We start from the raw sequence: 25446 nt of genomic DNA, 5'->3' as shown, positions 1-25446 counted from the left end.
AAGAGTTTCTGCTCAGCAAAAGAAAACATCAGCAAGATGAAAAGGAAACCAACCATATTGGAAAACATATTTGCCAATGATATCACAGACAGGGGACTGATCTCCAAAATATATAAAGAGCTTAGATGACTCAACATCAAGAAAACAAACAACCCAATTAAAAATTTGCAAAGGCCTGAACAAACACTTCTCTGAAGAGGACATACAGCAGGTCCACAGACACATGAAAAAATGCTCAACATCATTAGCCATCAGGGAGATGCAAATAAAAACCACAATGAGATACCGTTTTACATCAGTCAGAATGGCCATCATCAACAAATCAACAAACAACAAGTGCTGGTGAGGATGTGGAGAAATGGGAACCCTACTACACTGTTGGTGGGAATGCAGACTGGTGCAGCCACTATGGAAAACAGTTTGGAATTTCCTCAAAAAACTAAAAATGGAACTGCCTTTTGAACCAGAGATTCCACTGCTAGGACTATACCCGAAAAATCCTAAAACTCTAATTCAGAAGAACTTATGCACCCCTATGTTCATAGCAGCACTGTTTATAACAGCTAAGTGCAGGAAACAGCCTAAATGCCCATCTGTAGATGAGTGGATCAAAAAACTGTGGTACATTTACACAATGGAACACTATGTAGCAGAAAGAAAGAAGGAACTCCTGCCATTTGCAACAACATGGATGAAACTAGAGAGAATTATGCTTAGTGAAATAAGCCAGGCAAAGAAAGCAAAATACCATATGATATCACCTAATACAGGAAACTAAAGAACAACACAAACAAACAAATAGGACAAAGAGCAGAGTAGCAGTCAGTGGGGGGCAGGGAGGAGGGAGAGAAGGGGGATAAGAAAGGGAAGGGTTTAGTCGAAGAACATGTATAAATGACTCATGGACATGGACACCGGGGAGGGATATGATTGTGGAAGAAGGGGTGGGCTGGGTGGGGGAGAGAAATGGAGGAAAAATGGGACAACTGTAATTGAAAAACCAAAAAAAAAAAAAAAGAAAGAAAGAAAGAAATATAACTTAAAGCCAAAACCCCAATCAAGGTAGACTCGCATAAGTTTATTCACATCTACTAGGTACAGTAAAGAGAACAGGGATAAAGAAAGTACCAAAAGAATGTCAGTCTCAAAAAAAAATTTTTTTTTTAAAGATTTTATTTATTTTTTAGAGGAGAAGGGAGGGAGAAAGAGGGAGAGAAACATTGTTGCGTGAGAGATACATCGATTGGTTGCCACTGGTACGCTCCCAACTGGGGATCTGGTCCACAACCCAGGCATGTGCCCTGACTGGGAATCGAACCTCTGACCCTTTGGTTCGCAGGCCACCGCTCAGTCCACCGAGCCACACCAGCCAGGGTTCAGAAATTCTCTAATGATTTTCACAGAGTTCAAATTTCAGACACAACTTTAAAAGTCCTCTAGTGACACAATTATATATTCATACCAAGACTGAAATGAGAATAAGGTCGCTGTAAAATTTAATTATTTATACTTTCCTTGTAATGATTTTAATATTTTGTTCAGGAAAGAAAATGATATAATTCACTTCTTTTTTTCCCAAAGCCTATCTCTAATTTTTTAAAAATGTTTTTTTCACTGACAGCTACTATTTTTGAAAAGAAATAACTGATTATATAATAATAGTATATTAATTGATTTGCTGACAAAATACTCAAAATAAAATATGAAATTTAATAGCAACAGCGTGCCAGAAGATCACCTTGTACATTGTCCTGCTGCCTGGTAAAGAAATGTCATTAACTCATCCTTTATTTGGAGGTTTCTTTGGAACACTTCCCTTTCTGAGGAAGGTGAGCAAGGAAAAAGGTAACAGGGCCTCTAATCAATTATCATTAGTTTCATTCAATGGATAGCCCTGGCTGGTTTAGCTCAGTGGATTGAGCGTCGGCCTGCGAGCTAAGTGTCGCTGGTTCGATCTTCCAGTCAGGGTACAGCAGAGAAGGAAAACTCTGACTCCAAAAAACCTCTGCTGCCTTGCGGCATACCTCTTCAGGGGAAAGGCTAAGGGAGTAAACCCCGACAGAAAATCCGGAGCCGGAGTCCCTAAGGCGGTTTGACGTTGTAGTCAACACCGGCAACTCCTGCGGCGCACCTGAACCCAAGCTGTATCGACTCCGTCTTTCCCTTGGACCCTTCAGCTGCGAAGAGAGGGGGGGTCTGCTGCATGGGCAACAGCAGACCCTCCATATTACCCTGCCCAGGCTCTGTAGCTTCAGCGTCATCGCAAGATGTCGATTCAACACGGGAGGAGACAGATACCATGTCACTCCCGAGTCGGACTGCACAGCCATTCTCGGCAGTGCAGATAGACTCTTAAGAAGCTACACCATCGTCTCTCGAGACGGACGGCTGCCGACGACGACATTCAATGGATAACCTTGTCATCTGATATAGAACTTAGTCTTAAGCCTGTATTTCTCCTCTTTTATTCCTGCTCACTTTTATAATTGAAAAAAAAATTAAATACGTATAACACAATAACAATCCTTGGAAAAGGTAAGAAATCGGGGAGAAAGCCAAGGAAAAGCTTCAATCTAGAGTACCAAGGCAGTACTTTTTCGCTGCTTGTTGTTGGGCCCCCAAGAGTCTCACTTTCCTCACATGGATCATGGGAACACAGCCACCTACTGGGAGTGGTTTTGAGAATGAAATGAGCGGACGTGTGGCACAGTGCCTGGGCCCATAATGGATGGATGCTCAGTAAATAGTAGTCACAATTGTTATTGTGTTTTCCTTATCATGTATTTTATTCTTAACATAATCCTTTGTTGTCTTTTCAAAAAACTTTTCAAGTAGCTCTTTTTTCTACAGTGTCTTCTAATTCCCCCCTTTTTAATCCCTCTCTTCCACACCCTCAAGCTTCTCATATTATTTTTTCTCTTCCCACTTCCATCTCTTCTTTCTGTCCTCTCTTCTAGTCTCAATATTTACTCTCAAAGGAAGAAATATGAAAAATCTTAAGTTTAGATAGTCTATAGGTGTTTTACAGAGAAAATTTATAGAATTAAAAAATTTTTCAAATACACATCTTTGAGCCGTTCTCTACAGAGTAGATTTTGGAGCACCAATGATATACCATTTGCAAAATTGTTTTTTGAGGAAAATCTCTGCCACATCAATAAATCTATTCTCTTAGTCTAGTTCATTTTCTCTGAACACCTGTCCTGGTTAGACCTCCTTTGGCTTTCGTAACTGTTAACAACTCTACATCAACTTGGCTGGTGTCTAAAGCACATCAGTATCATAGATCGAGAACTGGTTGGAAAAATAAAACTTTAACTCACTGACACTCTACATTTATCAAACAAAACCCAAAGTGAGAAGGATGGAAATAACATAGATTAGAGAGAAAATAAACAAGAGTCTTAAATAAACAATACAAAGATCAATGTAATCAAGAGCTAGTCCTTTGATAAACAAGATAAACATGATTGATAAACCTTTAGCCAGACTCATAAAAAGAGAGAGAGAGAGGGTTCAAATAAATAAAATCAGAAATGAAAGAGAAGTTACAACTGACACTGCAGAAATGCAAAAGTTTTGAGAAAATATTATGAACTATATATCATCAAATTGGACATTCTGGAATAAACAGAAAAACACCAAGAAACATTCAATCTTCCAAAAATGAATCAAGAAGAAACAGAAAATCTGAAACAGAGCAATTACAACAAATGAAATCAAATCAGTAATCAAAAAACCTCCCAACAAACAAAGTCCTGGACCGATTGGCTTCACATATAAATTTTACTAAATATTCAAAAAGAATCAACACCTCTCCTTCTCAAACTATATGAAAAAATTCAAGAGGAGGGAAGACTCCCAAGCTGTTTTCTGAGGCCAGCATTATCCTAATTCCACAACCAGGTAAAGACATTATAAAGAAAGAAAATTATAGGCCAACATCCCTGATGAACATAGATGCTAAAATCCTCAACAAAATATGAGCAAACTAAATACAGTAGTGCATTAAAAAGATTACACACCACACCAGGACACGTCATGATTGAAATGCCAACGGTGAAAGATAAAGACAGAGTTCTGGGGGCAGCAAGAGAGAGGTGGAGAGTTGCGTACAGGGGGGTGCCTATAGGACTATCAGCTGATTTCTCAGAGGACACTTTGCAGGCACCAAGGGACTGGCAAGCAGTATTCAATGTAATGAAAAGCAACCTACAACCAAGATTACTCTATCCAGCAAAGCTATCATTTGGAATGGAAGGGCAGATGAAGTGCTTCCCAGACAAAGTGAAGCTAAAGAAGTTCATCATAATCAAGCCATTATTATATGAAATGTCAAAGGGACTTACTTAAGAAAAAGAAGATCAAAACTATGAACACTAAAATGACAACAAATTCACAAGTAACAACAACTGAATCTAAAAAATAAAAACAAAATCCAACTAAGCAAACCCGAATAGGAACAGAATAGAATCATAGGTATGGGGATCATTTGGAGGGTTATCAGCTGGGAGAGGGGAAGGGGAAAATGGGGAAATGGTGCAGGGACTAAGAAGCATAATCGGTTGGTACAAAATAGACAGGGGGATGTTAAGAATAATATAGGAAAGGGTGAAGCCAAAGAACTTACATGCACGACCCATGGACATGAACTAAGTGGGGTGGGATTGCTGGAGGGAAGTGAGGTACTGGGCAGAGGGGAGCAAAGGGGAAAAAATTAGAACTACTGTAACAACATAATAAATAAAATATACTTAAAAAAAAAAGACCACATACCACAATCAAGTGGGATTTATTCCAGGAATGCAAGGTTGGTACAACAATCACAAATCAATAAATGTGATTCACTACATAAACAGAATGAAGGATAACTGCATGATCATATCAATAGATGCAGAAAAAAGCATCTGATAAAATCCAGCACTCATTTATGATAGAAACTCTCAGCAAAGTAAGAATAAAGACTGTAACTCAACACAATAAAGGTCATATATGACAAACATATATCATAATAACATCATACTCAATAAAGAAAAACTAAAAGCATTTCCCTTAAGATCAGAAACAAGACAGGATGTTCATTTTCACCCCTTTTATTCAACATAATACTGCAAGTCCTAGCCACATCAATCAGACAGGAAGAAGAAACAAAGGCATCAAAACTGGAAAGTAACTAGTAAAGCTGTCATCATTTGCAGGTAACATATACTGTATATAGAGAACCCAAAGATTCCACCAAAAAACTAATCAACTGATCAATGAATTCAGTAAAGTAGCAGAATACAAAATACATATTCAGAAATTGGTTACATATTCAGAAATTAGTTATCTCTCTGATAAACTATCAGAGAGAAAAATTAAGAAAACAATCTCACTTAAATTTGCATCAAAAAAATAAAATATCTAGGAATAAATTAACCAAGGAGCTAAAAGTCCTGTACTTGAAAAATTAGAAGATACTTAAGAAAGAAATTGGCCCTGGCTGGTGTGGTTCAGTGGATTGAGTGCTGGCCTGCAAGCCAGAGGGTCACTGGTTAGGTTCCCAGTCAGGGCACGTGCCTAGGTTATAGGGCAGGTCCCCAGCTGGGGCAACCACACACTGATGTTCTCTCCTTTTCTTTCTCCCTCTCTTGCCCTCTCTCTAAAAATAATAAAATCGAAGGAAGGAAGGAATTGTAGAGGATACAAGTAAATGGAAGCATATACCATGATTCACTGATAGGAAGAATTAACAACATTAACCCTTTGAGTGCAAATGTCGCTGAGTGACACTGACAAATTTTCCCAAAAGTGCCAGTGTTGCTCCCAGCGACTCTTTTCAATGACTATAAATGTAAATAACAATGGAATAATTTGTATTTTATGTTTTGTTCTCTTTTTTTGTACCTCAGGTTATATAGCAATATAATTTTTTCTCACGTCATCCAAATTTTGAATTACGTATGGCACTCAAAGGGTTAAAATGTCCATACTAACCAGAACAATCTAGAGCTCAATGCAACTCCTATCAAAATAACAATGGCGTATTTTACAGAAACAGAACAGATAATCCAAAAATTTGCATGGAACCATAAAAGACCTGAACAACCTCAACAATTTTGAAAAAGGACAGAGTTGGAGGTATCACACTACTTGATATCAATCTATACTATATGGCCATAGTAATCAAAACAGCATGGTACTGGCATAAAAGCAGACATATATATATATATATATATGTCAATGGAACAGAATAGAGAGCACAGAAATAAACCCATGACTATATGGCCCATTAATATTTGACAAAGGGAGCATGAGCATATAATGGAGTAAAAACAGTCTCTTCAATAAATGGTGTTGGGAAAACTAGATACATGCCAAAAAATAACTAGACCACCTTCTTACACCATATATAAGAATAAACAAAGAATGGATTAAACACTTAAATGTAAGATTCAAAACCATAAAGCTCCTAGAAGAAAACATAGGCAGTAAAATCTCGAACATTTATCTTAACAATATTTTCCTTGATATATCTCCTTGGTCAAGGGAAAGAAACAAACACAAAATAAACAAATGGGATTACATCAAACTAAAAAGATTTTGCACAGCAAAAAAGAAAAAGAAAACCCATTATCAAAGTGAAAAGACAACCTACTGAATGGAAGAAGATATTTGCCAATAATACATCCAATAAAGGGTTAATATCCAAATTCATAGACATCATGCTACTCAACTTATACAAAAGAAAAACACATGGTCCAATTAAGAAAATGAGGAGAGGACCTGAATAAACAATCCTTCAAAGAGGATATACAGATGGCCAATGGGTACATGAAAAGATGTTCAACATCACTAATCATCAGAGAAATGCTAATTAAAACCACAATGAGGTATCAAATCACACCTATGCAAAGAGTATGGAGGATCCTCGAAAAATTAAAAATGAAACTGCATTATGGCCCAGTGATTCCACTTCTGTGTATATATCTGAAGAATCCCAAAACACTAACTCGAGAGAATATATATACACCCCTATGTTCATTGCACTGTTATTTCCAGTAGCCAGAATATGAAAGCAAACCAAATGCCCATCAACATATTAGTGGATAACATAGTGGTGGTACATATATGCAATGGAATATTATTCGGCCATAAAAAGAATGAAATCTTACCATTTATTTGCAAAAGCATGGACAGACCTAGAGGGTGTTATTCTAAGTGAAATCAGTCAGTCAGAAAGACAAATGCCATATGATTTCACTTACATGCAGAATCTAAAGAACAAAATAAAAGAGCCAAAAAAGAAGGGAAACAGACTCATAAACACAAAGAACAGACTGATGGTTGCGAGGGGGAAGGAGGTTGGGGGACTGAGTGAGGGGATTAAAAAGTACAAATTGGTAGTTACAGAATAGCCATGGGGATGTAAAGTACAGCAGAGGGAATATAGTCAATCATATTGTAGTAACTACATATGGTACCAGGTAGGTACTGAAAATACTGGGGGAGACTTTGTAAAGTATATGATTATCTAACCACTAGGTTGTACACCTGAAACTAATGCAAAATAATATTGAATGTAAACTATAATTGAAAAAAAAATTATGAGTAAGCAAAGCACATGGCATTTTCTTATAGTGCTCGTGGGAATGCACAGTGGTACAAATATTCTGGAAAAGTTCTATAGTTTCCTTTGAGTTCAACATACAACTACATGAACAAGCAATCCCTTCCTAGGTATTAACCCTACAGAAATAAAAATTTAAGTTTATACAAAAACCTGTAAAGGAATTCAAACCCTACACATCTGGTAAGAATCTAAACAGCATCAAGTATGTATCAACAGTTTAGTCTATTTAAAGCAAAGGAAGGAAAGCAAAAACAAAAAAAAAAATCCACTTTCCTAAGGCCAATACACCATTTTAGGCAAATGAGCAAAGGTTCAAATATAATTAATTAAACTAGCAAATAGTTATATTAGGGGAAAAAAATCAAATCAAGCTGCCTGGAAAAGATTTCCTTCATAAAATACACTTACTGTTCTAGCTATAAAAGATAAAAGATAACAGACCTCTGATTTCACTCCTTACATAAACTAAATTCTAAAATAGCTAAAAATAACAAGAATCATTACACTTAAGTGTTTATGCTTTATTTCAAGGGCACTTAAGGAATGCTATGTGTGTACATCATTTATTTGTCCCAAATCTGCATAGGTTTCTGTAATAAAACTTGTATTTTTACACATATATCAGTATATGCAAGTATTAATTGAGATGTCTGAAAAATGGAAAATTCTTCATTGTACTAAGGAAAATCTCTCTCTCTTAAGATCTGTCCTTTGAAAACATCAAGAACAAGATCTCCTAATTTCTCAGCTTTTGCTTCTTTCTCTTCAAATAAGAATGTTTCCCAGTCAATTAAGGTTTTTAGTTAGGTGAATTGCTGTTTTTAAAGTTTTATTTTTCATTTACATTCTCCATCTATCTTGTAATTACAGCTTAAAGATCAAATACTACATAACAACTGAGAATTAGCCAACAAAGCAAACACACTAAGATAAGGTTTGGTCAACACCGAATCTTCTAAGATCAATCTACGTTATAACTAAATACATGTTTCAAAACTGGGGGGATAAGTGTAGTACAACACACAGTCAGGAAAGATGGAAAGAACACCTACTGAAGCAGCAGCTGAGTATAGAAGAGAAATATATAAATTTTCAAAGGAAGAAAAATGTGCATTGATAGGCAACTAGGATGGAAAAAAGTCTGTTCAGGAATTCAACAGAGATCTATGACAGAAATTATGAGCCAGAAACCCCAATATAACAAAAACGAAGGTGAAAACTGATGTTTAGAATGGTAAAAAATAAAAATAAGATAAATTAGAAAGTACTGCAAAAAGAGCTTTCCTATCTTAAGGGCTGTTAATTTGGGGCCTCCATGTGGCCTTGACTCCTCCTGTCCTGTCACCATTACTTCATGTCTGTCCTCCAGCAATCACTGTCTTCTCATCTGGCATCCATCCACTCATCGCTCTTCTAAGCAGTAGCTATACTCTGTAATAATGGTCACCACAGAAGTCTACTCTTAATTTCTAAGTGACAAAAAAATTTTAAGAATTCAAGAATAGCAATCACGTCCTGGACTGCCACACAAAGATCCCAGTGCAGAGAAGAAACTTTAATTATTTAAATGCAACAGCCCCTCTCATTCCTCAGATGGAAACAGTTTTTTCCCCCTTTTATACTTCACTATCCCTTTACTCTCAAATCCTCCGAGGCTACTATCAATCTATAATGTCCCCAGCCCAGATGAAGTAAGAAAATTCTATAAAAGGGCTTTCTTGCGAAGGCTATAACAGCCAGAATACTGCTGCATGATTTTTTAATTCTTACCTCGAAATTAGTTGACGTAGCTATGAAGATGTTGGTTTTTCCCATTCTTCTGTTATTAAGATGTGACTCTAAATCCTCAAACAATTCTGAAATGGGCTGGCTGCATTTTCTAATGAGACTATTTCTTGAAGTACTCCTTAAAAGTATGATATGTTAAGCACCTGAGGGCTTTGTCAATTTTGGAAACCACTGACATGTGAAAGATTCTCTTCTCCCAAGAAACTTGGCGGCATTTATTTCTCACTACAAATAATTCCACCCTGAATTTCCTTGGAAAGAACCACTAAAAAAAGTGAGAATTCTTTCTAAATGTAGTATTCATGGTACGCCCAAGAAAAAGGCCTTTTGTTAACTAGTGGTTGCAGACTATACCACTATCAGAAGATCAATACTGCCCCTTAATTGTTCAGGGACACTGATGGAACTTCCCAGTAAAAATAATTTTCTACATAACATAAAACCCTAACCCACAACAGCAATAGCTTAGAAAGGCTATAAGGAAAAAAAAATCAAAGAGCTTCCAAAATATTTAAACTTATTAACCACGTAATGGAAAATTTATCCCTAGAAAAGTATAAATATAGAAAAAACTTTAAGCACACAGAAACTGTGGGGAAATGATCTACAAAATCTGAAATACACAAAAAAATGTTCCTAAAGCATTTATAATAACAAACATTTTTCCTGTTAAATAAAAAAATATATATATGACTATAAAGTCTAAAATAGGATATGGGATTTGATCTCAACAACAACAAAAAGTCAGAAATAGCTGTCTTTAAACGGTGAAACTCTGGATGATGTTTTTCTATTTCATTTGGAAAAAAGTAACACCTTTAATGAGATATAATTTTTCTCTTGTAACAGTTTTTAGTTTCTAAAAGTTCTGTAATAAGCATGTAAATACTTTTACAAAAACAATTTTTTTTTAAAGTTCAATAAGAAATGGCAGAAAAGCCTGATGGAAAACCCAAACTGCCTTACTTCTCTCATATTAAGGTGCTATCTCATCTCAAACAGTCTAAGATTTACCAAGCAATTATTACATCCAAGAATTGTATTAAGTGATTTATGACATTATGTCCCATTTGATCCTTAGGACAACACAAAAGTAGGTAATACTTGAATGCAGAAACCTGAGAAACTTCATACAGCTAAGAAGTGGCAGGGCCCAGCTCTTAACCTAAACAGTCTGACCTCCAAGCACCTGTGCTCACTCTCTACACTGTTACATGACCTCCCAGCTTACTTTTTGGTTCTTTTTTTATTTTTTTTTTACCATCTAATCTATAATTACCAGACAATTACATATATATCACATACTTTTTTTATGTTGGGTGCAAGATATTTTTATAATAGCTTACTGAAAAATAATTCATATTACCATACAATTCACCCATTTAAAGTGTACAACTTTTGCTTTTTATAAAAAAAAGATTTTATTTATATATTTTTAGAGAGAGGGGAAGGGAGGGTGAAAGAGAGGAAGAGAAACATTAATGTGCAGTTGCCTCTCATGAGCCCCCTACTGGGGACCTGACCTGCAACCCAGGCATGTGCCCTGACTGGGAATCGAACCAGCGACCCTTTGGTTCACAGGCCGGTGCTCAATCCACTAAACCATACCAGCCAGGAACTTTTGCTTTTTTAATGGTTAGTGACCAGAGTTGTACAACTAGCACCACAATTAATTTTAGAATCACACCAAAAAAACTTTTGCACATTAGCAGTCATTCCTATTTTCCCCACAGCTTTCCCAGTTCTAGGCAACAACCAATCTACAATCTGTCTCTATGGGTTTCTATTGTAGACATTTCATGTAAGTGGAATCAGATGACATGTGTCTTGCTACTGACTTCTTTCACTTAGCATAATGTTTTCAAGATTCACCTTTCTTGTAGCATGTATCAGTACCTCAACCTTTTTTACGACTAAATAATATTCCATTTTATGGACACACACACACACACACACACACACCAATGTTTTTATCTATTCATTGGTTCATGGACATTTGGGTTGTTTCCAAATTTTGTTCTCAACCATACTACTATGAATATTTGTGAACAAGTTTTAATGTAAACATACGTTTTCAATCCCCTTGGATACATACTTTAAAAAGGAAGTACTAGTGATAATGGTAACTCTTATGTTTAGCCTTTTGAGGAACTGTGAGACTGTTTTCCAAAGTGGCTGCACCATTTTACATTCCAATCAGCAATACAGTACGGAGCAAAAGTTGGTTTACAGTTGTTCATATGGAAAATAATATAGTAATTAATAACTAATAATACAAGAATAAACTGTGTTTTGTATACTCACAACTGTAAACCTACTTTTGTCCCACCCTTATATAAGGGTTCTAATTTTTCCACATCTTCTCTGGGCCTTAATTTACTTGTCTGTAAAATGGAGATAATAACAGCCCCTACCTCAAAAATGAGGATTAAATGCTAATAAATCAAAATCTAGCCATGGTCAGGTGCTCAGTTAATTAGAACATTGTCCCTTACAGAGAAAAAAAAACCAAAAAAACAGAAAACAGTAGCAGATTTGATCCCTCATCAGGGCACATTTGGGCAGTAACCACTTGATATTTCTCTCTCTCCCTCCCTCCCTCTTTCTCTCTCTTCCTTCCTCCCTCCCTTCCTCTCTCTATGAAAATCAATAAACATATCCTTGAGTGAGGATTAAAAAAAAATCTGACTGCTTGCAATATATGTAGTAAGCACTTAATGAGTTCAACTAGCATTACTTTCTAACTATCACTCAGGTTTGTCCATTCTTTCCAACTCATACCTTCTGTCTTCTTTTAGTCCACCATCATTTTGTACTTTAGATGGTTTTCCTGACCTAATCTTGTCCTCCTCCCCCAAATTCATTTCTCTACTCTGAACTTATAATGACCATTCTAAAATGCTTACCTGATCACATATCACTCTTCTGTATTAAAAAAAAAAATAGTTCCCTAATGTCTCTAGGACAAAGTCAAAGTTCTTAACAACTGAGACAGAAAGACTTTCAGGTTTGGCTGCTACTTACCCTCTAACCTAATCTCTTACTATTACCGCTACCTGGGGTCATGATTTCTTCAACTTCTAGAAGACTGGATAAATCCTGCTTATTCTTAAGGGATCAGCTTAGACACTACTTTCTGAGAAGCCTTTCTAGATGGATCCATAGCCAATCCAAAGATAAATACCCTTTCTAGAGCATTCTGACCTCTCCCCTATAGACACACTCATTACACTATGTAACAATTAACTGTTTATTTATATTTGAGACGTGGCTGGGGGAAATCTGCAGTATTTTCTTTCACCACTGCTTTCCCTAATGAGTACTGCAGTACCGCTATATGGCAGATGTTTAATATATACTGTGTGGATGGAGCAATGGCCTCAAAGGTACACATATTTCAAAGCAGTACTTCTTTCCACTAAAACAAAGCTACACCCATGATGTAATGAATACTGCTTTCATGTTCGTATGTGAAAGTTCCAATTAAACATGAATACTACTGTCACAGCTATAATGCTGTGCGCATGCCTAATCTCTGGTTGACTACAATATCCCAACTCAAGTATTGAAGATGTTTGGTGTGTTACATGCACAAAACTCAAGCTACATGAATTTATTTTTCAAGTTACTCTATCTAGTCCTTACATTTTCTGCAAAGAGATGTTTATAATCAAATAAGCATGAATTTTATGCAAACTCTAATAATCTTTATTAAGAAAATTCAATTTGCAAGGAAAAAATAATTTTTGGATAATTTTACTACTTTATTGATTTTAATGCAAATTTTAAAAATCATTTAAAAATTTATAAACTCCTAAAACTCATCACTTAATCCAATAAAAGTCAATCTTAAGCCCTATTCTCCTTGACCTAAAAATATGAGTTGAGAATAAAAAAGCAGTCTTATCTCTTAGGAATACATGTAAACTGTTTATGGATAAATTAGAGGGAGTGGAAAATTAGCAAATTCACCTGTAAAACCATCTTGGTCTATAGACTTTTGAGAATGAGCAAGTTTGATTTTTAATTAGCATTCCAATTTTAGTATTATTAATCTATACAAATTTTTCTTTTCTTTTTTTTTTTAAATTTATTTGTTTATTTATTTTTAGAGAGAGGGGAAAGGAGAAAGAGAGGGAGAGAAACATCACTGTGTGGTTGCCTCTCACTCGCGCTCCCAACTGGGGACCTGACATGCAACCTAGTCATGTGCCCTGACTGGGAATCAAACCAGAATCTATACAAATTTTTCATTTATTTTGTCAATTTTACATTTTCTATTTCTCTAGATACAAATGTAGTTTGTTTAGGTTTTTTTAATGTTATTATTGTATATTCATATATAATACTTTATATAGAAATAATTTATTGGAGATTACAACCAAACTATACATTTATGAAATCAAATTTGACCCATGCACCAATATTTCAGGACAAAATTAGTTTGAAAAAATATATGCCTCTACACATACTTTCTCTTGAAAACAAACCACATATCCTTGACAATCATCAGAAGCTATCAACCTATATATAAAATGGGTTAGCAAACTTTTTCTTGCTTTCTCCTTGCCAAGGGACCCTATCCAATTTCAATTATGTTAAAAAGAAATGCTCCTGGGATGAGCCCTCAAGAGTAGTTCATAACGTACTATTAAGGAATCAAAGCAGCTAAAGGTTTTATCCTACTAAAAGACTTTATGAGACAGGTATCATTATTATCCTCAATCTTCAGATGAGGTAACTGAGACTTAGGAAGAACAAGTTACTTGTCCAAGGTCTGGTTCCATAGCCATAGCCAGTGCTTATCTCTCTATATTATTCTGCTTCCAACATTCTAAATATGGTAAATCAAAATATGGAAAATTAGCTATGTCTACTAGAAGTCATATCACAGATCACCAAAGGAAAATATCATTTTCTCAATTTAATATTTTGTTGTTTTTTTTTTAAATGAAGGCTGTGATTCAGTATTTAATCAGCTTCAAATATGCTTTTGGATATTTTGTCCTACACAGTTACCTATGAAATAACACATCGCCAGCAAAACAACAAATTCCTTCTCTGGATTTTATAATATCTGTGCTCTTACCTGACACTGGTTAATGGCCGAATGGTTGCCATGGAATGGAGACTGTCTTTCTTTATCTCGATGATGCCGACTGCTGTGTTTACTTCTCTGCAATTGCTGGCGTAATTTTGCAATCTAAAAAGGGGGAAAATAACAAGTGCATCAATGTTTTCCACACTATATAAAACATCCTTGCTTAATAAGAACCAGTAAAATTCAGCCTTAATAAATGTTTTGAATTTTTAAATCACAAAATCTGATTTAGTGTACATAATTTTTCTATATACACATACAGGTGTGCATATAAGTGTATATTTTAAAGAGAAACAAAATTATGTTCTAATATTGTTCTGAGCCTTCACTCCTCCTCAGTACCAAACAAGTAAAACTTTCAGCGTTTAGAGCAAATTATATTACAGCTTTCACAAACAATTAAAAAATAATAATTATTCTCTCACTTACCTTTAAATCACATTTTATTTATATTTCTTTATCAAATACCTAGCCTTCAACAGCTCTAAAAATTAAATAGTATTTAAAAATCAATTCAGGCCACAAAATGCATTGATAGATACAATCTTTAAATAACAAATACAATTTTAATCAATATCCCATATTATTCCTGGACTGAGTTTTTGTTTTATTTCTACATTATATGTAAAATGCAAATATTATAATTATAAGCACAGAAAATGGTAATCACAGCACAGGGACATAATCAACTAGGTTATACTAGGTTACTGAATTGCAAGAACACTACCATTATATATTGAAATAATAAATGTAAATTTGTTATATCACTACAAGTTTATACATCTTAATTAAGAGGTACAGACTCTCATTTTAAAAAGAAAACATACTATCAGATAAGTAATGGTATATTTCTTCATTCAAATCTTTATCTAATTAACATAACTTTTTCTGTTATTTATCAAGTAAACAAAACTAAAAATAAGAAACAAAACAAAAAAATAGCCAGCCCCTTCCACCCCCTCAAAAAAACTGACAAATTCCTGTTGCTCACAACTTCAAGGAAATAGCTAGCCAAGGCAGGGATCAAATTTCCACACCGACTTTCTTGGAATTATTTTCCTGACCTCCTTAAGTTGATCTGTACTGCCCCACGATGCTGAGCGCTTGTGAGACCCTTTCTTCTTTTCAGAGTATTCTTCAGCCCATGCACTCTCTGTCTATAATAGAAAAAAAGAGGGAAGAATTAGTAAAACAGTTAAGGATGGACCTTGAGGGTATTATGCTAAATGCAGTAAGTCAGATAGAGAAAAGACAAATACCGCATGTGGAATTTGAAAAAAACAAATAAACAGAAAGATACATTAGATTTGTAGTTTCCAGAGACAGGTGGTAGATTGGTGGGAACTGGATGAAGGTGGTCAAAGCTACAAACTTACAATTATAAGAAAATAAGTACCTGGAGATATAATGTACAACATGATGGGTGTAATTACCACTGCTGTATGGTATATTTGAAAGTTGCTAAGAGTGGATTCTAAAGGTTCTCATCAAAAAGAAAAAAATTCTTTTTACAACTATATGAGTGATGAATGATATTAACTAAGTTTATTGTGGTAATCATTTCACAGTATATACATATCAATTCATTATGCTGTACACCTTAAAATTATACCGTGCTGTATGTCAATTACATATCTAGAAAATGGAAAAAAATTTCCTTTCTAAAAAAAAAAAAAACGATACTTTTCTATTATAAAATGCATTCCTATTACAGAAGAATTTGATATTAGAAAATATTTAAAGTAACACAAATTACCCACAATTCTTCCAGCTTCGGCTACTTAATTATAATATTTAGCCTAATTCTTGCTTTTTTATCACTAATAAAATTAATAATGTCTATATAAGTATTAGCATTAACTGAACAAATGAATACTAACAATAGCTAACAGTCCTATAATCTTATTGTGTGGTAGGCACTGTGCTTAATGAAAGCAGAGTGAAAGGTCTTCATTGTATTATCTGATTTAATACATATGAAGTTTTCTATAAAGTTAACAGATAAGGAAGCTATGACAATAAGATTAGATAAGTTGCCCTACTGTCTCCCAGGAAGTGGCAAAAGCCAAGACATAAACCTAAGTAAGACTCCAGAGTTCATAATCTTAATCTCTATACTGTCTTGTCTTGCTTTAAAATATCTGCAGAGGACAGCCTCAAAAATGTTAAATCCTTAGTAGTTATACAATATCCAGAATTTAAAAACAGTGTATCAGAAAAAAATATGAATGTGTTTTTTTTAAGTATATTTTATTGATTATACTGTTAAAATAATTCCAATTTTTTCCCCTTTGCTCCCCTCTGCCCAGCACCCCCCGCCCCCAGCAATCCCACCACCCTCAGTCCATGCATACAAGTTCTCTGTCTTCACCCTTTCCTATATTAGTCTTTTTTTTTTAAGTGTTAATTTTTTATAACAATAAAAAGTAACAATCCCTCCCTTTCAGACTTAAGACCCTTTATAATCTTAAAAAGGACAATGGGCGAAGGTCTCGAGCTCCTCTGGCTGCTTCAAGCTGGACATGGTCGTCGTCCTACCTACCCTTGGGTCCAGAAATCCCTAATAAGAGTGGGGGTGTGGAGGGGAGGGTGGCTTTCCCACATGGGGAAGGATCTTCCAGACTCCAGGTCAGTTGGCTGTCCCCGGACAACAGCGTGCTTGGTTTAACAGGCTGGGACCCTTGTTGTATTCTCTGGTTCCATTTTGCTTGTTTGTTTGTGTTGTTCATTAGTCTCCTGTATTAGGTGATATATGGTATTTTTCTTTCCTTGCCTGGCTTATTTCGCTAAGCATAATTCTCGCTAGTTATATCCATGTTGTTGCAAATGGTAGAAGTTCCTTCTTTCTTTCTGCTGCATAGTATTCCATTGTGTAAATGTACCACAGTTTTTTGATCCACTCATCTACAGATGGGCACTTAGGTTGTTTCCAGCACTTGGCTATTGTAAACGGTGCTGCTATGAACTTAGGGGTGCATAGGTTCTTTTGAATTGGTGTTTCAGGATTCTTCAGATATAATCCTAGCAATGGAATTGCTGGTTCAAAAGGCAGTTCCATTTTTAGTTTCTTGAGGAAATTCCATACTGTTTTCCACAGTGGTTGCACCAGTCTGCATTCCCATCAACAGTTCACCAGAGTTCCCTTTCTCCGCATCCTCGTCAGCACAAGTTGTTTGTATATTTGTTGATCATGGCCATTCTGACTGGTGTGAGGTGGTATCTCATTGTGGTTTTTATTTGCATCTCTCTGATGGCTAGTGACGTTGAGCATTCTTTCATATGCCTATGGACCCTCTGTATGTCCTCTTTGAAGAAGTGTTTGTTTAGGTCCTTTGACCACTTTTTAATTGGGTTGTCTGTCTTCTTGGTGTTGAGTCATGTAAGTTCTTTATATATTTTGGAAATCAATCCCTTGTCTGAGGTATCATTGGCAAATATATTTTCCCATATGGTTGGTTCCCTTTTCATCTTGCTGATGTTTTCTTTTGCTGAGCAGAAACTCTTTAGTTTGATGTAGCCCCATTTGTTTATTCTTTCCTTTATTTCCCTTGCCTTTGGAGATATATCAGTGAAAATGTTGCTGCGTGGGATATCTGAAATTTTCCTGCCTATGTTTTCCTCTAGGACTTTTATGGTGCCTCGGCTTATATTTAAGTATTTGACCCATCTTGAGTTTATTCTAGTGTGTGGTGTAAGTTGGTGGTTTAGTTTCATTTTTTTGCATGTCCGTGTCCAGTCCTACCAACACCATTTATTGAAGAGGCTCTTCTCACTCCATTTTATGTTCCTTCCCCCTTTCTCAAATATTAGTTGACCATATAGACCTGGTCTGGAGCTCCTGCACTACTAACCATAGATTTAAAACAAGAAACTTAACTATCTTTGTTTGTAAGGGACATGAGAGTCTATATAACAGAGAACATTTACTCCTGTTCTATATGCTCTTTTCTCAGTTCAGAGCCTGCATAGTTAGTACAGTTTGCAAAGTTTGTTGGTGAACCAAATTAGCAATATAATAAACTAATCCAAGACAAAGAGCAATGAACTAAACATTTTTGTTTTATTTAAATTTTAAAATAAATATAAGTAGCAGCAAAACCAAACCAAAATAAAATATTTAGAGGATCAAGTGCATATAGTAACATTTAGATCTGTACAAGTCAATCAAGGGAAACTGCATTTTGTAGAAATAATGGATACAAAATATAACCTCCAAAAAGCAAAACATTTACAGGTAAAAATTCAGTATTTGATGTGTCAATTAAGTTTTTACCATGTATAATTTTTATATGAAAAAGAATTAACCTATCTGAATATACTTTTAATATAATATAAATCAAGCTGGGTAAGTAGAAATTACGTAACTGTGGTCTTAGAATAATTGAAATTAAATTGGTTTACTGGAATTTACGTGGTACAATTTCTTATACATACTTAATTTGGAGATTTAAAGTAGAGTAACAAAAATTGGAAGAATTAAGATTTTTAGATTACAAATGCAATACAGAGATTTCATGTGAGGCTGACTGTAACTATGGGGAAAAAATATGGGGTAAGTATCCCAGAGTCGTGTCCCACATCAATATAGTTTACTTGCAAGGTATTATACTGAATTTGCCTTATCTTCTTAAAGTGGTGGGCTAAGATAATGGTCCCAACAGACAAATAGCTGTTACTGCAGGTGAAGAGCTGCACATCAGGCACTATGATTTAATTCAGAATAGAGTGAAGATGAGCAACACAGAATTTCATAGGGATTTCTCTTTAGATATAAGACCTGTAACTTGATGCTTGTGAATGTCTCTATTTGACTAGGTATCAATGGGAGTTACACAGTTACTGAAATGGCCTATCAAAGATTTCCTACGGAAAAAATAATTGATTTTGTGTATATATTTTGCTTGCTCATAAAAACCTGCTTGTATCAGTCACCTCTGTCCTGCCTTACATTTTCTCAGTGCACTTTCCCCCACAGCCATTGCAAGGCAACAGAACCTTATCTTAGCTGCACTTGCATGTCTTTTGCATTGCTGTACTAAGGCTTTTACATGATGTGGTCAGGACACTTCTGAAAAGCTGATTATCATTTGTGGGTGCTCAAAAACTGCAAATGTGGGGGAATTAACACCCCATGGGACAACCCTTGACTTTGGATAACACGGATCATTGAACATTTTTGTGCATGTATTTTGATAATAAACATTCATTTCTCATAAGAATATACATAGAAATAGACTTGCTGGGTCACAGGTAGTACATATTTTTTGTATTTAACAGATCCTGGCAAACAGGTTTTCATAGTGGTTATACCAATCTACCTTTCATCTTCTCCACAATCTCATTTATTTGAAATTATTAACCCCTTCATTTCTGCCATTCTTGTTTCGGTGTAGTGTATCTAATTGTTTCTTGTTTGCATTTTCCTAATGGTACTTAACATATGCCTGTTAGCCACTTAGATACAGTCTTTTGTGAAGTATTAGTTAAATTTTTAGCCATTTGTGTGTGTATGTGGTGATTTGAAGTTCTTTATAATGTCTGTATACTGGAGCTTTGTTGAATATATGTATTGTGAATATTTTCTACCAGTCTGGTTCACTTTTTACTCTCTTAACCTTGTATTGTGATGAAAGGATTTTTTAACAGAATACAATAGATTAATATTATTCTTTATGAATAGTTATCTAGTCCTATAAATTCTTTACCCCTTCTCAAGGCCATGAAATATTATCCTTAATGTGTGATACTAAAACTTAAGTGGGCATCAGTAGCATCTGAGAGATTAAATAAAAAACACACTTTTTTTTTTTTTACATACTTCCAGTTTCTAGTTATTTAGGTAAGGAAAGAGGTCCAAGAATTTGCATTTTTTACAACTTTCAGATGATGCTGATTCTGGTGGTCTGAGGATCACACTTTGAAAACCACTTTGAGAAGCTTATGTTTTACATTTTATATATTGGGTTGGCCCAAAAGTCCATTTAGTTTTTTCCATAAAATAAAAGACACATTTTTTTCATTTTCACCAACAACTTTATTGACATGGACAGTTTATATTTTGAGTATGTTGGCTATCTCCCGTTATTGGCTTCTAGTGGGCAAAGGCAAGGGGTGCTGCTAAACATCTTCCAATGCATAAGACAGTCCCACAGCAAAGAGTTATTTGGCTAAAACATCAATAGTACCGAGACACTTCTCAAAACACTTTTGACCCATTCGATCAATCACAGCACCTTCTCCATACACTGCATAAATCTATTTTTGTGTTTCAGTTGTATTTTTACCTTTCTTGAAATAATAAAGTATAATATGCTGAAAGTGTTGTGTATTTTCTTCCATCTTCTATATTAAAATGGCTGCACAAAAATTCACCAATTTGGGGAAGTTTTTTTTAAAGCACACCGATATGACAGCTGTCACCATACAATCTAACAAAATTATTTTAAATGAAGTTCAAGACAACTAAAGAGCCATCATATGGAAAAAACCAAATGAACTTTTTGGCCTACCCAATGAAATATGCCTGAACTTGATTTTTGTGTATGCTAGAAATGGGGAGTAATATATATATATATATATATATATATATATATATGTATGTTTTTCAGTGTTAGTCAACTGATCAATACCAATGATATGCAGCTGTAATTTAAGTGTCTATATATATACTGATCTGTTTCTGGACTCATTTTGCTTCATTCTTCTGTAAGTCTATCCAGTATCAATGTAATATAATGAAGTAATCTGAATTACTTTAGATTTAATATATCTTGATAACCACTGCACTAACTCTTCCTACTATTTTTTTTTCTTCCCCCTTAAAGTTCATCTTATAAAGAAGAGAAAAAATGTAATATAATGTTTTTCTTTGGGCTTAATAAAGAAAAGTCAGAATTATATGTTTTAGAAAACAAAGATGTCAATTTAAATATAAATACTAGGGCAACAATTATTAGTAAGAAAACAATACAGAAGTACAGACTTTTTGAAAGTTAAGGGCTATTTACTATCTCTGAAGTCTAAATATCTTTAAGACACCTCTGTTAAAAAATAAAAAAAAAAAGTTGTGACTTCTGGCCAACATGGTGGTGCAGGTAGACATGCTGCATCTACCCTCCACAACTACCTCAAAAGTGGAGACAACCAGAAGTTCTAAAAAAACAGAGCTGCATGGAAGTCCAACAAACAAAGATATAAAGAAGAAATACTCATCCAGAAAGTAGGAGGTGTGGAGAGGACATGGTGTGGAGGCAGAAGCAGAGGTGGTGGCGGCAACAGTGGCTGTGGCTGGCTGGCAGAAAGTGCAGTCACACATTAAAAAGAGCACAGAGGGACACCTGGGGACCGCTCCCAGGACAACACCAGACTGCGCAGCTCACAGTTCCAGCACTGGGGAAAATAAAACCTCATTGCTTCTTACTGTAAAAACCAGTGGGGGTTGAAGTGGAAGAAGAAACTGTCAGTCTCTCAAGTCTTTTTGTTTAGAGGCCAATGGTCCTAGAACATCTATAGATTCATCCACTCTGCGAATCAAGGCCAGTGCACCAGCTAGAGGGGCACCAGTCCCATATGGGAAGCGGATGAAGTACCTGAAAAAGGGGCGAGTGCTAAACAAGTGGCACTGTTCCCTCTCAGACCCTTCATCCACATACAGGACCACAACGTGGTGAAACAAGTCACCCCGTACTGACAAATACCTAAGGCTCCACCCCTTACAACATAACAGGTACGAGAGCTCTACCTAAGACATAGAAGCAAACACAGGAGGAGGTTAAGTAGGGAAGTATGACCCAAAAGAGGGAACAGATCAAGGTTCCAATGGGAGAAGTAAGCAATGGGGAGATAGCCAACCTAACGGTCACAGTTCAAAACACTAGTGATAAAGATGCTCACAGATTTGATAGATATGCTTCAGTACAGCAAACGCAGAAGGGAAAAAGGGAAAGCTATGCTAAATGAAGGAAAATCCACACAAAACCAATGGTGAAAGGAAGGAAACTGGGGTTCAAATCAATGATTTGGAACATAAGGAAGGAATTAAACAACCAGTACAGAATGAAGACAATATTTGAAGAAAAAAAAAAAAACGAGGAGTGGCTTAGGAACCTCTGGGACAACTCTAAACGTGCCAACATCCAAATCATGAGGGCAACAGAAGGAGAAGAAGAAGAGCAAGAAATTGAAACCTATGTGAAAAAATAATGAAGGAAAACTTCCCAAATGTGGCAAAGGTAATAGCCATACAAGCCCAGGAAGCACAGAGTCCCAAACAAGCTAAACCCAAAGGGAACCACATCAGGACACATCATAATTAAAATGTCAAAGGTTCAAGATAAAGAGAGAATCTTAAAAGCAGCAAGAGGAAAGCAGAGAGTCACCTACAAAGGGGTGCCTATAAGACTATCAGCTGATCTCTCAAAAGAAACTTCGCAGGCAATAAGGGACTGGAAAGAAGTATTCAATGTGTTGAAAAGCAAGGTCCTACAACCAAGATTACTCTATCCAGCAAAGCTATCATTTAGAATGGAAGGGCAGATAAAGTGCTTCCCAGACAAGGTAAAGCTAAAGGAGTTCATCATCACCAAGCCACTATTTTATCAAATGTTAAAGGGACTTAAGAAAAAGAGGATAAAAACTATGAACATTAAAATGACAACAAACACAACTGAACAACAGAACTTAAAAGAATAAAAACAAAAACTAGGCTGACAAACAGTACAGGAATACATCATAGGTATGGGGATCATTTGGAGTGGTATCGGCTAGGAGAGGCAAAGGGGAGAAATAGTGAAATTGTGCAGGGATTAAGAAGCATAACTGGTAGGTACAAAATAGACAGGGGGAAGTTAAGAATAATATAGGAAAGGGTAAAGCCAAAGAAATTACATGTATGACCCATGGACATGAACTAAGGGGAGTGGGGCTGCTGGAGGGAAGGAGGGTACTGGTCGGAGGGGAGCGATGGGAAAAGAAATTGAGACAACTATAAGAGCATAATCGATAAAATATACTTAAATAAAATAAGTCAAGAAGATTTTGAAAAGAGGGAAAGTAAATAAGATTTTGAAAAGTGAAAATATCCAGTGTGAGCTAAATTTGATCTCCCTAAAATTTATATATTGACGTACTAACTCCCAGTATCTCAGAATGTAATTGTATTTTGACATAAGGCCTTTAAAGAGATAATTAAATTAAAATCAGGCCCTTAGAATGAGCCCTAATCCAATCTGGATGGTATCCTTTTAAGAAAACATTTGGACACACAGACACCAGGGATAGGTGTGCACAAAGAAAAGGTGATGTGAGCACACAGCAAGAAGATGGCTATCTACAAGCCAAAGAGAGAGGCCTCAGGAGAAACCAAACCTGCTGACACCTTGCTCTTAAACATTTGTCCTGTAAAATTATAAGAAATAAATTTCTGTTATTTGAGTGACTCAAGTCTGTGAGTAGTTATGGCAACCCTAAAACCAACACATCTGATGTTGGCAAAGTTTTCTTCTAGATGATTAGTCATTAGGCAAAGAAGGGAAAGCAAACAAGTGTATAACAGGCATTGCAGGATAGTAATTAAACATTTATGCGGCACTTGCAGAACATCTTAGGGAAAATCAAAGTCTTCTTAAAATAGTTTTTGTAGAGAATGTTCTAAGAACTTTGAGTAAACACATAGCAAAGTGTTTCTTCATCTACTTTCTATCTGATAAAAAGTCTTGACAAAATAAATTAGGAGAAAAAAATTATATGCAATCAGTACCAAAAGAAACACCTGACAGGTTTGTGAATTTTTATCGAATTATCTAGTGTTGTGTGTGGGTGCTCATATGCAGGGTTAGTTTTAATCCTTTTGGTATCTTTATAAATTTCTGAATTAAAAAACACCTGAAATATTCTCATAGATATATAGTCTCACTGCCTAGTTCTGACATGATTACTGCAGCCAATATTCTGGTGCTCAGATTGAGCAAGGCCATACATGGTTTATTTACATGTTTATTTTCCTATAGTTTGACCTATATTTTTACCCTAATTGATGGGGGACTCAAATGTTGGAAAAAATTTTAGTTTTAGGTAATAGCTATTAGGCTTAGTAATCAATGTAAAACCCACCTTGACTCCAGGAGACCATAAGCAGTTCCACCTTTGTGCCTCTGGAGGAATGTAAGCAATCCAGATGGTATCAGACCACCCCCCAGGACACAAATGAAAGAATGCTGCAGCTTTCATCTGATTAACTTTTCCCTGAATTCTAAACCCCTTACATACACTTTATTTTCCTTATAAGAAAATTTTTTTTTTATAATGGAATTTAAGACGGTCTGTTACAGTACAAACCCACCACCTTCTCAGATCACAAGCCATCTGAATAAAGCACCCATAAAGATCCAATCCCTGTCTCTGCTTATTGGGTTTGGTAGTGACAGGCAGCAGGAATGCCAGCTCTTTAGTTTCATAATCTTAAGTGTTTAGTACAGCCCTTGGTCTTTAGTGTACACTGACTGAGTTATTACTTAAGAGATAACTGAAATCTAAGAGAAAGAAGCTTAGGTTTAAATTGATTTATATTCTAGGTTACAGATTTGAGTTGTTTTTTCACTATGCAAAATGAAGGCTATTTTCCAAACTCATAAAAATGCTTTGGAGCTTTTGTCTTTCCTGAATCTAAAGATTTATGCCTTTCATTGATTCTGAAAATTTCTCAACTAATATTTCTTCAAATATTTTCTCTTTTCATTATGCATTTTATATTCTATTGAAATTTCTATTCAGCTTATGTTGGCTTTTTGGTCTTCATCTTTCTCAAAAAAATATTTTTTACATATTCAACAGTTCCTTAGTTCTGTTATTTCAGGATCACATATGTAGAATATTTTTGGACTCTAATCTCAGATTTGTAATTAGTAATTTGGAGGTAGAGAGGGAGAGAGACAGAAGGAGAGAAAGA

The 25446-nt window shown here is 35.5% G+C and overlaps 1 protein-coding gene across 1 annotated transcript in view; it reads right to left on the bottom strand.

Moving 5' to 3' along the window:
* FAM117B (family with sequence similarity 117 member B) overlaps window positions 1-25446 on the bottom strand; it is a 108849-nt gene that overhangs the window by 14342 nt on the left and 69061 nt on the right. Inside the window, exons 3-4 of the mRNA XM_090282702.1 lie at window positions 15566-15658; window positions 14490-14603 (exon numbers count right to left, since the gene is read on the bottom strand). Coding sequence (XP_090138828.1) covers window positions 14490-14603; window positions 15566-15658 — 207 coding nt within the window. The remainder of the gene's footprint in view (window positions 1-14489; window positions 14604-15565; window positions 15659-25446) is intronic.

Source organism: Furipterus horrens, unplaced genomic scaffold, assembly GCF_987537825.1.
Source record: "Furipterus horrens unplaced genomic scaffold, mFurHor1.1.pri manual_scaffold_1, whole genome shotgun sequence".
Taxonomy (NCBI): Eukaryota; Metazoa; Chordata; class Mammalia; order Chiroptera; family Furipteridae; genus Furipterus; species Furipterus horrens.
The sequence above is the reverse complement of the archived record's forward strand: the minus strand, read 5'-3'. Positions and strand labels throughout refer to the sequence as shown.